At 36.6% G+C, this 14,332-nt stretch overlaps 1 protein-coding gene across 4 annotated transcripts in view; it reads left to right on the top strand.

Moving 5' to 3' along the window:
* The window catches only part of NKAIN2 (sodium/potassium transporting ATPase interacting 2), a 541,992-nt gene that overhangs the window by 280,605 nt on the left and 247,055 nt on the right, over nt 1–14,332 (top strand). For all 4 annotated transcript variants that reach the window (XM_040060587.1, XM_040060586.1, XM_058420062.1 and 1 more), the window contains exon 3: nt 1,881–1,961. In XM_040060587.1, coding sequence (XP_039916521.1) covers nt 1,881–1,961 — 81 coding nt within the window. The remainder of the gene's footprint in view (nt 1–1,880; nt 1,962–14,332) is intronic.

Raw genomic sequence — 14,332 nt, 5'->3', positions numbered from 1 at the left:
CTGCTTGTGCTTTGAGCAGAGATTGGTCCAGGTGACCTCCAGAGAGTTCTCCTGACCTAAATAAATCTGTCATCTGTGACCAGAAAGAGCTGACCTATAAAGTATATGTAATCTCTATGCTTTAAATTACTTGAAATTACTTCTGTATAAAGCAATTCAAGCATTTATGGCTGTGTTAGCTTCCATTAAATCAAAACTATTTTTATCATAACTTTTTAAAATCTGAACATGGTCCAACTAATAGCTAGGCTGACTGGAAATTATTTAGTTATCTATAGAAATAAGAAGTTAGAACAGGTCTAAATATTGGATATAGTCTCACTTTAGATCCTGGGAAATGGCAGAATTGTTTTATTTTCATAGTATTTAGAGGATTAGGTTGAGAATGGCATGTTGAATAATAGACAGTGTAATGCAGAACATCACTTGCAAGAGAAATGCAAGAAGAATCCTGCATATGTTAATACTGAATGAAGATAAAGAGATTGTCATTCATGACAAACAATAGTTTGTCATGTATTTTTTTGTGTGGAATGCATAGTATACAGTCCAAAATATAGTCTGCTTATTCAGAAGGTGAACATGTGGAGGTGTGCAGAAAATAGCGTTTCCTGATTTAGAAAAGGAGCTATCAAAATGTAATCAGTATGGTTTGGAGAAAAGGCTACAAGACATGAAGAGTAAGTCTGTAAATACTTGTGAGCAGTGGTGTGGAATGGAAAGAGAAAGCAGCTCTCAGCTATAACAGGTAGGGAATGGTGTCCTATTGTGTCATATTTCACATGTATGCAATTGTGGAATGAATTAAACAAACATGCAGAATTTAATTATGAACTAGAGGATGGCTGCAACAACCATCAGAAAAGCATTTGAAGATCCTGATATTAGATGATGGAATAATTTGTCAAGGGAAGTTCTTAAATACAATCAGATAAGACTAGCAACAACAGATCAAACTTTATTATACAGGATCCTCCAGCATTACAGCAGGGGAATGTACTTTCCAGTCCTAGCACATTAGGTCTTATGAATACAAAAGAGAAGCAGAATAGCGGACAGAATGAGAGAAAAAATGTATCCCATTATTCACATCAGATACATGAATAAGACGTTTGCCAACTACCAATGACTAACGTTATCTATTGCTTAAATATGAACACTTCTCCTATACACGCTAAGACAAAATGAAAAAAAAAAAAAAATCTCAAAGAAACTGGCAATTTAAAATGCAGTCTGACTCTTGAAGGTGTTGAGTAATTATGACCTGTGCTTTGGAAAGCCACAAAATAAATTGATAGAGGCAGGTGTCATGAACAAATTCCACCATATTTTGTAGAAATACTGCAAAAAATTGGTCGATAGATAGATAATAGATAGATAGATTTTCTTCAGGTTATATATATGCTTGATTTCTTGAGACTAAATCTGAAGTGTTGAAAAAACACAATGCTAGTTTAATTACGCTGTTATTTAGTAAGTTATATTTGAATTATCAGTTCTGCACTTCTAATATAGTTAATACAATAATATAATAGCTACTAATGATAAGTAATATAATTGAAATTACATGCCTCTCTATTGTAGCATTACCCATTTGAACAAAAAGAAAAAAATACAAATTAGTGTCAAATTCAAATATCAGATTTATCAACTCTTTCCTGAGATGCAGGTTTTCTGGTGTGACTGAGTACTCACTAAGTCACTCAACACTGTGTCAGGGAAAAGGAAAAATTTATTTGTGATTCCCTCTTACGTGTGACATTTTTATTCATAGGCACTATACTTATAATCTGGTTTTGTCTTGGATTGAGCTAATGAACTAAGTTTAACTCAGTTGAGAGTGGAACTGTAATTCTGTGTTTCTCTCTTCCTCCCTACAGTATGCTATCTGGCTGGTCCTTTGGGTTACATGGAATGTGTTTGTTATCTGCTTCTATTTGGAGGCTGGAGACCTTTCAAAGGTAATTTACCACTGGATACATTTAAGCCATCAGCTCTTTAACATGCCCCAGGCTGGGCTCTGTTTTACCCATTCTTTTAGTGTTACCTAAATGAATGTTATGGTATGATGGAAATTTGGAGTATTCTGGATATGTTAGAAATTTTTAAACCTGAAAGTAATGAGCATGTACATTCTGATGCCCACAACAATAATTGTATATATTCTTTAAAAGAAAATTACCTCTTTTTGTCCCCCTCAGTAGTCCTGCAATGCAAATTTCACCCACGTGAGAGACATTAATTAATTATTTCATGAATACAAAACATTGCTATCTCAGGGGCAAACAAATATTTGTTGTACCTTTTAACTTGCTGTTACTTAGCTGGATTCCTTTCAGGGGTCTTATACTTAGTACGATAGTTGTAAAAGAAGGCGCCTTTCATTAAATTAAGATGTAAACAGGGATGCCAGAATAGATTGCCATTTGGCTTCATCAGTGTTTTTTTGAGTTTGTGCTTCTGGTAAAATTGTTTTCCTTGAATGCTTATACACAGTAAAAATCCATAGGAAAAATATATTTTCCTAAGAATGACACATTTATAGAGTTTTATTGGCAGTGTGATAATGCATAAAGTGGCAGTTGGTAATGGCTTCAAAACAACACTCCTACTTTCTAAGGTGCTCCCAGAAAGCTGGCAATTTTTGGGATAAAAGATCAGCAGTGGCAACAATTACTTTTTAGTGTAATATGCTTCAAGTGATTCTAGATATTGTTGAATTATGCTCACAATGCTATAAACTGACCATCAAGGAGAATCCCTTGTGTCAAACACATTGCATTCTCTTCTTGACTCAGATTTTAAATTTTGTTCCTGATTATAGGGAGTTTAGCCCAACTGTAGATTACAGATGTAATCCTCTGATCCTTTGTGAGTTACTGATACCTTATTATGTAGAAGGTTAAACACAATTATAGGAAGAGTAAATGAGGCAGGGATTCTTCCTTGCCTGTTGTTTCTTTCAAATCATCCCCAAAGTACAAAAAGCAACTAGAGAAAGGTGTTTCATCCCCATGTATTCCATTTCTTCAAAAGATGCTGACTTCAAAAGGATCAGAATTTCATTTCCTGAGGGTGTAAAGTAATTTTCTGCAGGTAAAATGTTACACTTTCCTGGTTTTATGCTTTTAGGCAGGCCCAATCTCATTAAAAGCTTGGCAAAAACATAGCAAATAAAAGAACTTGCATATATTATCTTTTATTTGGTCAAAATTCTTTCTTTGTTGCCAGGAGAACTAACATATATTACAAACCCGGCACCTGTTGCACAATTATATTCAACCTAATCCACCCTCTTTCCACCTGCTCGTTTCAGCCACCTGCAATCCTAAACTTGTAAATGTTGGTTTGCTTCTCTCTCCTCTGGAAGTGAATGGGGGTGGCAAAAAATGGTGAAAGGAGAAGTAGCTGTTTGAGCACTGGGTATAAAAACAGCATAAGAACACTAGTAAGTGCTAGTTGGAATAAAAATGGGCCACAAATATTGAAATTATTTTTTTCGGAAGTCTAGAAATTGTCATCTAGAATGTTTCCCAAACAACCATAGGGTTCAGATCTATATTTGAACGCAGTTTAATTTTTTGTTTGGCCTCTAGATGTATTATTTGCTCCAGTGATATGATCTGCCTTGAAATACCCAGTAGAGTATATTCTTTCCACTTCAATTGGCTTTCAGAGCACCAGAGTTGGTAAAGAGAGGGAGAAAAGTTCCAAGAAAAATGGATTTTTATTTTTTTTTGAAAAATATCCACTCATTATCTACATAAGATCTAATTCACATGTGGTGCATCATTCTCCTTTTCAACTCAAATGATATGTCAAGACTTCCCCACATGGGAAATATTCTACAAGATCTAGCACTTAGAAATACACATTTAATGCAGATACCCAACTGTTCAGGTTGATATAATGTATCCCCCCATTCTAGATCCTTCAGAGGCTCTGGCTGTTTTACAGTTGTAGGTATCTTACAGTATAGATAATTTCCAGTATAATATTTCTCAGGCACATTCATAAATCTTGCACTGAATCTGTTTTATTATTTATATTTTCATCTGGGAATAACTGCAAATTTAAATCTGTGGGGATAAATCTGGGCATTTTCTTTGTTTGGAATGGCATGTAGAACCTTGAGAAAAGCTCTGGATTTGAACTAATTCTAAACAGAGGATAAAAGACAACCTTTAGGCAAGTACCAGAGGGATGCCTCTGAGGTTGTAAAGCATGAGAGAGGATCCTGTGCAGCATGGCTTTAAGAATTGATAGGTTAAAATTACAGCCTAATAATAGTTCAGATGGGCATAGTTTATTTTTATATGTTTTATTGTTGTTATTATTTATAGCTTGCTACCAAACAAAATAAAAATAAGGAAGGTTTTTTTTCCAAAGTTTTGGGAAAGTTTTATTCTATGTGTACAATTTTTCCATCATCACCTGCTGAGTCAATGGAAAGGACACATTTCAATTGTAAATATACTTATTTTACTTGTGTGGGTGGAGGTCATGACATTTTTACAGCTTCTCCTAATATACTGAAACAGGCCTGTAAAGACTCAGAAATTTTTAGAACAATGAGATAAGCATCTCTAAAGAGACTGAGGAGATTCAAGGACTATTTGTGAATGTCCATGTAAATCTGTTTGCATTATACACCTTCACAATCATAGATATCTTGTGGAAAATGGTGTCACACAAAGTATTTTCTGTCCTTGAGGCACAGTTATCTTCACAGAAACTCTATCACAGCAAGATGGAATATTTATGGCTTTGAAAGAAAGGTTTGTAACAAAGAGGAAGTACAATCACTTGTTCTTAAACTTGATTTTTATGTGGATCTGTGATTAAATGCCTAGAAAATCCACTTCGCAGACTTACTTTTCAGTATTATTCTTCAAAAATATTTAATTAGTCTGTGTGCTGTTTTGCTTACTGATGACTGCCATACTTTCTATAAGTAGGACTTTTAGGTGCCAGGACTTGGTAATATTTACTTTGGCTTGTGGCTAAGCAAATGTAGCACATGAAAAACAACCTCTTATCTTGAATGAGGCACATCTGAAGTACACTAGTGAAACAAAAAAAAAAAAAAAAAAAAAAAAAAAAAGAAAACATTTCTGAGAAAATGTAATACTCCTGTGATTTTTTAAACCCAGGAAAGTACACAAGGAGACAGATTCTGCTATCTCAGAACAGATAATACGCACATGATTAAGAACAGCACTCTTGATTCGAGGCATTTGAAAGCTTTCCCTAATGATGTCTAATGACACCACAAGCAGAATAAGCAGAATAAGAACTCTCATATTCCTTATTTTTATTTTTGATATGAGTAAACATTTTTTGCTGAAAGAAAGCCTTTCCTGAGGTTGCACTGGTCCCATTGCAAGCATGGGAGTGGAGACACTGTTGCTGCCAGTTGCTGGAACTCAAAGCAGAGGCTGGGTTTGGGGTCCTGAACAAGGGGAACCCGTGGGGCCTCAGGGTCCAAAGCAGCCCTTGCTGCACAGGGTCCCATCCTTGAGTCAGTACTTCTGGTTCTCTCTGCATGAAACTCTATTTGTATGACCAGATCCAAGAGTTCTCTTACTGTCACCTGGCTGAGCCCCGGAATCACTTTACTGTAGTCCCCAGAGTACTATGTGAATATGACCAAGAGTACACTTCTGAAAAGCTTATTTTAACTGTCAAAATGGACTTGCTTTCTGTTTTTCTGGCATTCTTGGCATTTTCCTTATTTAAACCTAACATACAATATTTATGTTTTCACTATTAAATCATTAGGTTGTACTTATATACTTTAGATACAAAATTAGGTGTTGGAAATTCAAACACTCCTGTATCAAGAAATGCCAGAATTCAGATTGCTTGGCTAAGCATGATTTAGCTCTCTTGTACATTCATTTTTATATATCTTTTAATTATGAAGTCACAACTGTATATTTTTCTTTAATCTTTGTACCACATAACCTATTTCAGAGATGAAGTTTTGGCGTTTGAGTGAGGCTGCCATACTGGATCTTACTCCATATACTCCAGCAGTCAGAAAAAGTTTAATAACAAATATGAATGTAAATCCTGTACTTCAGTTCTGATCTGAAAACATGTAGAGTAAGAATAAGAAAGGTTAGGTACAGAACTCTGCCATTTAAGATCTCTAAGCACAGAAGTGATATGTACATAGATCACTAGGTGTAGTCAAACTGTCATTCTGTCGTTCCTCATTATTCATTCTACAGGTCTGAGCAACTATTCTTAATTATTAAAAAAAAAAAAAAAATAGTTTCTTCAAATTCAAATCATGTTACTTTCTTTCCTATATTGCCCTGTACTGCAACAGGGAGAACATGAAAGAATAAGTTCAAAAAATGCACTTATTTGAAATTGTTAAATACGATACAAAGAACTGAATTTGCTGTAGTTATTAAAATGTAAACTAAAGGCAAATATGTAATCAGGTTGTTTTCTGCCAGAAGTTTTAAGGGAAATGAAAGGTTTCGGAACACTTTCTCTCCTACCCACAACAAATAACTGGAAATATAAGATAACTTAGACTTACAAAATCACAGACTTATTCACGCTGGAAGAGCCCTTTCAAGGTCACTTAATCCGGTCTCCTGCTCAAAGCAGCACAAACTTAAAAGTTCTATCATGTTTCCCAGAGTTTTACCAAGTCAAGTTTTAGAAGTCTTAAAGGATGAAAGTTTCACAACTTCTCTATTTCTAAACAATTCTCATTGAGAATTTTTTTCTTCTGATGCGCAGCTAAAATTTCCATTGCTGCAGTCTGTGACATTGCCTCTTGTTCTTTTACTCAAGGCCTCTGAGAAGAGTCATGCTCCACCTTTTCTAACATTCCCTTTAGGCTTTTTAAGTGAAGACAAGTACTTTGGCTTTCTATTTCTTCTTTCTGTGGTTGATTTCCTATTTCCAACCACAGATAGTTTTTACACCTCACAAGAAAAGAAGCAAATTTTCTTGTAGTAATCAGTAATAAATAATCTGTTCACTTTTCACATTTTTGCTTTACTATGGGAGAAAAATGAAGCGTCTTCAGAGATACATAAAGCTATATACTATCTTGTGTAAAACATGGAAGGATATAGGTTGTCCATGTTTAGAAAAAGTAGGAACAAATTCAAAAATAATTAGAGTCCTTTAGTTCAAAGACAATTCAACCTCTGCTAATATTTAAGCTTCCTTGTGCTCTATTTATCAAATTACTGAAAATCTTGTGTATAAATACTTCAGAGTCCAGTAAAATGCTGCAAATATGTAACTCTTCTCTATTCCTGCTGAGGTAAGCTGTCCGGTTGTGTCCCCGCTCCGGGTGGGAGCTAACCGCCAGCTAGCTCGGGTCAACACAGACACAAAGTTTCCAGTTCGTTTTGGCTTCTCGGCTTGGCAGCTGGACCCAAAGGTGACAGTCAACAGCAGCAGAAGAGAAAAGGTTGGCTCTCAGCTTAGCAGGTTAAAGGATGTTTATTAGCAGAGATCTCCAAGCTCCGAGGCGAGCGGCTGAGAGCTTCCAGGCTGAGAACCTGGCGGCTGAGAGAGTTTGCTCCTCCCTCCCACCCCCTATAAGCGGGGGAGGGTCCCAGGGAGGATACAAAAAAGACCACAAATCAGGGGTTTCAGGGGGTAACAAGGTGTACCCACCCCCAAGCTTCAGACCACTAAAATCCAGAGCCAAAGGAATTCCCCCCAGGCTGCCTATCACCTGAAGCTCTCTCACGGAGATTTCACAATCTGGGAGGGACCCCGGGAGTGACTGACAAGCTGCCCCAGAGAGGGGGGTTGGGGCAGAGGGGATGTTACATGTCATGTGAGGTATGGGATGATTGACACAAAATACCTTAATATACAGACAACACAAAAGGGATACAGAATTGGGGATACAGTGAAACGAACCATAACATAAACTTCTTACAAAAATCTAATAAAACAGTTCTGCACCACCACAGTAAGCGAATCAGGAGGGTTAACCAAAACTTGGTGAAGGCTCCCAAGTAACTGCTAGGGAGCAGTATGAAGACAATATAATGGCATTGCTGAGGAGTGCCCTTGGGGAGTGAGTCAGCTCTGCAGAGCTGGAGGAATGAAGATTTAGGGAGAGAGTTTGCTGCTGTTTTGTTATCTGCAAGTACAGCCCACTCTGTAGCTGAACCACAAGCTAGTCTGTTTTCCATATCGTTAAATCAGAGGAATAAAGGCAAATGTAAGAAATCATGTCCAGGTGCCAATGTGCACTGTTTAAAGTCAGTGTTTACATACTCGTGGTCATGGTTCATAGTAAAGCAAAGCCAGCAGGGATTCTGGGATACAGCCATCAGTTCTCCTGCCCCCAGCCAGGCCCAGCCACCAACCTGCACTGTGGGAGAGCAGCTGATGCAAATGATCTCAAGGAGGAAATGAGCAGTTTAGAAATCCATCTACGAATGATGCGCATGCATTAGCAACTTTTCATCACTGAGAAACCTCCTTTCACTTGTTGCTCTGATATGTTAATCCAGGATTAGCCAGATACAGCTGATTTTAGTGGCTGTAGGGCAGCTCACTCTTTCTCTTTTCCTTTTCCATTGGGTGATTCTAATGAGAAGAGGAAGCATGGAGCAATGGTCATAGCACCTCCTTTCAACAAATTAGCACCAGTCCTGCATTGCTGGTGGTAACAAATGGAAAGGGTGGGAGGAAATGTAGAGCCTATTTTTCCTCTGACTGTTCCCACTTGTCCCATCTTATTGCGCAAAATTTTAAGGACCGGCCAGAAATAGGCGCCTTGTAGTAAGTCGTATTTTTCCACTTGAATACCCCAACCTTGACAAGCACACATCCAACTCTGTGTCTGACTTTCAAATACCACTGCTTGGATTGATACCTAGTTGCTCTGAAATCCAGTTTATAGTCATATGCAAATTAACTGCAATAATGCAAATTTCTTCAGGACATGATTTGCATAGCTTGTCACTCACGCTGCTTAAAAAACATGCTGGCTATGAGTGCTGAACACTTTATGCATCTAATATGCCCTGATTTTAAAGGGAGGGCTTGATACACAGGTGAAGCTGAGGAAGAAGCAAAACAAAAGAAAAGGGTAATTCATCTTCAGCATAACTCAATTGTAACAAAGCAATGAACTTGGCAAAAAAGATTGAACTTACACCAGTTATGCATTCATTCTACATTACTTTATGTCCATTAGTATTATCGTTATACTGCTTTGATTCCACATTTACTAATTATTTTTGTAAAGCAGTGGTCATTAGCAGTTAAATGTCAATGTCATACATACTATAATGAAACAACCTGCAGGATGGTTAATTTTGAACATATTACCTTCCTTGGATGTTGTTTTAACAGATGTCCTGTTAAGATAACAGAGAAATTAAATTAGTTTTCAACTCAAAGCATCTGGTTAACTTTGTAGGTAAATGCCTTTGAGCAGTAAATCTGACCAGGGTTTTCAGATAAATAGCTATCAGAATGTTTTAAGTAAATGACTTTATTTTTTCACTTCTATTACTTAGGGCACATTTGACATGCTTGATCATATATCTAACAGATGAAAATTGAAAATAGTGCTGGCAACCAGCAGTGTTAGGTTATTCAGGGGGTAGTTTCATGGGTAGATACTATTAAGCATGCTTATGGTTTCAGAAAATTTAGTTCTGCAGCAATTTTTAAACCTCAAGATCTTTACCAGCTGGAAGATAACTGATTATAAAATGTAATCTGTTTAATACTGTAGACATAGCATATGGTGGAATGCATTTAGATAAAAGTAGAATTTTTCATCTTCCTAATGGTGAAGTAAATTGTGATAGGAAATCATTCAAAGTATAGAAAAATATGAAATATGATCCTATCCATCTTGCTAATTGTAACACTTTTATCTTTTAAAATCCTGGGACATATTTTATGTTGAGTTTATGAATAAATATACATCTTCCTGTTGATTTATACATGCTCACTTTTCCCACAATTTAATAGCTTTGCACCAAATACAGGAACACATGAAAATAAGTGTAGTGAGTGGTTAAACGATAATTCCATATGATGAGTTACTTTTGTGTGTGTTTACGTATATACTGAGCACCTCAGTGATACTGTTAAGATTGGCAAGTGTTCATTTTAGCATGTACCTTAAAGCTCCAAATATTACAATTACATGGAGGCTTTCCAATATATCTAAAGCAGTGCCATGGATATTTCTGCAAGTCTTTCAAATGTTACAGCCAAGACATTGCAGAAAAATATCCAAATATATATTTATGAGATCACTTTTTAATATTTATTAATTATATTGCAGTACCATCTAGTGGCCCCATTTTGATATCAGGGTGCCATTATACTATGAGCCCTAGACACACATAATATAAGTAAACCTTATCCTAAATGGTACATAATATGTGATTCTGTGAGAATGGGAGGTGGAAACCAAAAAATTGTAGACTGCTGTGAGAATCCAAAACAGTGTTATATCTTTGGAATTCTTCATGAAGTCTGGATTTTCACAACTTTCTTGTCCTATTTTCTCCATGTTTCTCCTCTCTGCGAGGAGTGATAGTTGAGTGACACAAAGCCCTACTCTTACAGCATTTTATAGTCCACTTTGGTGAGGAAAATACTTCTGTATGCTGTAGTGCACCATTGCTAGCATTTCACCAGTTGTCTAAGGCACTGGGGGATAAACTGTAGATTTTGTTTAATATGAAAGATCAGAAGCTAAATTTATTTCTAGTGAGGCAGATCTCAGAAGATCACAGCTACAGAATGCATGTTTGCTATGACAGCTCATCTGGGGATTCTCTATGCCTCTCATACACAGTACTTTTACTATGCCTATATGAGTCAGCTATGGACAAGGGATGAAGGGCATTTACCATAGTTGAAAGCAAGGGAGTCTGCCAGAGCCAGCACTCATCTTTTGTGAAAGCATAAAAACATACAAAAATATGCTATGCTTTTTAATTTTCACTGTCTCATGGTGTCAGCCTTGTGTTTCATGATTTATTCTTTTGGGGTACGGATGCAATACTTTAACATTGTCCCGAGCTTTTGTTGTTGTTGTTGTTCTAAATATGGTAAATATGGATGCAATGGCTAGAATATGCTTTCCCCACATCTACTCTTCCTCTCAATGTAAGTATATAACCGACCTTCTAATTAGAATCTATTAAATAAACTCCATCCTGTGACCCAGGGGTCTACCAAGAATTTCAAGGCAGCACTAAACCCATGCATTTTCTGAGAATCTTTGTGTTATTTGGAATTTCTGAAGGAAGCCATTCTGATTATTATGTCACGAAAAATTATGCCAGTGTTAATCCAGTAGGAAATAGAAACTCTGTATTGCCTTCAGCATCTTTTTATATATGAATAAGCATTACTGAACCTGGGAAAGCAGTGTGATCTGTGAAGTCCTCTCTTTTTTTGATCTTGTTTAATATAGAAACTCCACACTCCTTTCTCACCACTGCAGTGGTAGCAACAGGCACACAGGCCATGCACTGAAAATGGCTGTGGTGACTAACCACCTCTTACAGAGGTACATCACCTTACAGCACTCTACATTTGCAGTCGCCCTTCTGCTGGAGGCTCCCACTCCCATGGTCCTGCCACTAGAACACTCATGATCTGTCTCTGGGCTGGAAACACAGCCCAGAAGTCTGAAGGCACTTTGAACAGCCACATAAAATTCGTTCTTACACAGACACAACTTTGCTCTGAAGCATGTGAGTAGCTCCCACTAAAGGCACTAATAGCAAGCTAAGGAGACAGTAATGTGTTTAAACTGTCACAAATATTACAAAGTGAATTTCTACCCTTGTTACAGAGCCATACTATGCTTTTTGCACTGTGAGAGAATTTATACTTACTAGATAAATTTCCTTGAACATTTAAACAGATATTTCAAGAAGCATGTTGGAATGCAACTATTCAAGACAAAAGAGAAATTAATTTTTCCTCCTGTAAAAATACTACCTCAAAACTGCAGAATATTTTAAATATTATTAATCTTTTTCATGTAATTTTCTCCCTTTCTCATTCCTGTGAAAAGAATGTTTCCAAAACCGGTACTGAAAGGCAGTGATCTGTGGTATATGGATAAGTGAATTCACTAATGTCATCTTCAATAACAGTGTAGGATCAGATGATAATTTTTTAATAATTCTCCACAATAAACAGAAAAAAATTTCTCTCATTGACTTCAGTGCTGCCACACTGCTATCTCACAGCTGTTTTTATTTTGTTGATTCCGTATGCTCAGAATGAAACCCTAGCTATGAAAAATATTTGACGTCCTTTTCTAATAACCCATTAAACTCAATGATTACCTTACTGAATTAATCCCCAGAGGATAAGTTTACTCTAGTGTTTTCAAAACATGCTGCTGCTACTTCAATTATAGTAATTTTAAGGGACATCCTATCTGTTCAGGAGTGCTGTAGTATGCTGCCACATCTGACTTACCAGACTACCACAAATACCTGTTTGTTTAGAAATTGGATTCCCTGTTTTGAGGGTAGGATTTTATTGATTGAGTAACCTTATGAATTGAACTAAAATGTGGTTTATTGTGGGTTTTGTACTAAGAACCTGTTCTTCAGCAGTCCACAGTGTAACTTAGGTTATTTTTCCTCCCCCCTACAACAGGTGGGTAATTCAGCAATAATGAGGTGATCAGTAATGTGCTGTGTCTAAGTATCTCACTGGTATCTTTAAACTGCCAATGAATTCTTTTATAGAAAAACTGCTGTTTGCAATGCAGAGGGAGAATAAGATCACAGTGTTCAAAAATATCTGAAAAACCTCCTCTATGGATAATTTGAGGTATACCTCACTACTCAAATGAAAAAATAAAAGAGGCTAGATTTGTTAAGCTTTTGATCATATCTTAAAAGTGAAGGGCTCTCCTTTCACAGGGTAACCTTATAGAAAGGGTCCTTCTATGACTTCCAGTCAGATGCATAAAGCAATTCCTCTCTTTGTCTCTTTTCTTGTCAGTTTTATACTTGTCACTCCTCTCTTTTCCTCTGTCAGCTTATTAAAGCTGAACACTTTTTTTAACCTTGGCTTTGCTCACCTCTGGCACATTCCTCTGACACTTTGCACATCCAAAGGTATGCTGCCTTGATTTGGCTAAACTGGCCAGGGATGTTGTTTTATTTGGAAGCACAGGCAAACTCTGTATTTGAGTGCATTTTCATTTAGGTATTTCTCTTTAATCACCATTTACAGAACACACTAACTGTTGTTGCTCTTGGCTGCCCATTGTAACCAAAGGCACTGGAATCAATGTGTCCCACAAATGCTCTTAAATCAGAAGACATTTGTCCTGCAGCTGCAATGATGAAGATTGATTTGCATTAGGTGGAGAAGTTAAGCAGTTAGAACATATATATCTTAAAGTTTGACTTAAAGACTTTTCCTCATTGGAATGCCGATATGAAGTTTATGTCATACTATTTATGATGTCATAATAGAAATTGTAATGAAACATTGTTAAATATATTGCTGACATAATCTGCAGTAAAAAAACTACTTGCACAAGTATTCAAATAAGAACTATGTAAAAATTGATGCTGAGGGTTGTGCAAAACTTCTCTGTGATTATCATCTACCCAATTGTGTTCAAATGGCCATGTAAGAAACACTGCCAAGAGCAATACTGAAAGTTTTCCCCCTCCACTGGAAAAGCTTCTCCTTAAGCCTAGAGAACTAACCACTTGCTTTTAGTTAAAAACAGACTTGTACATACATACATACATACGTACGTATTAGATCAGTGTTTTCCACTTCCTTTAAAGTATTTCAATCACAAAATTACATCCAGCTCAGCACAAAGATATACAACGTAGCATAATTTGCACAGAATTGGAAATATTTTGAGCTTCTAATTGTGCATTTCTTGTGGTTGACAAACAATGACAGGGTTAAAAGCATGAGATATTTCCTAAAACTGCAACTTCTGGCTGTTGTGTTTGCCTTCCTGAATTCTGTGGTTTTAATTTTTAATAAAGGAAAAAGTCATGAGCTCAGACAGCTGTTTGGAAGAGGAGGCTACAGGAAAGATCAGTAACAACAGACTATGATACTATATAATTATGTTTTTTTCTCTTCATTAGCATATATAACCTGCTACAGGAATGAGAATATAATGATAATTGCCAGGCTCTTGGGTGTTCACACTTGGAAACAGTGTAAAGTACAAATCTCTTGTAATAGGGATTACTTCAAGAAATGTCTCTCTCTGAATTGTGAAAGCAGGAGCTTGTAGCAGACTGGAGATTTAATTTTGATGTTAAATTGCTGGCAAAACATCTTCAGGAGA

The sequence above is a fragment of the Hirundo rustica genome, chromosome 3 (assembly GCF_015227805.2).
Source record: "Hirundo rustica isolate bHirRus1 chromosome 3, bHirRus1.pri.v3, whole genome shotgun sequence".
NCBI lineage: Eukaryota > Metazoa > Chordata > Aves > Passeriformes > Hirundinidae > Hirundo > Hirundo rustica.
This window is presented reverse-complemented; position numbering and strand designations above follow the sequence as displayed.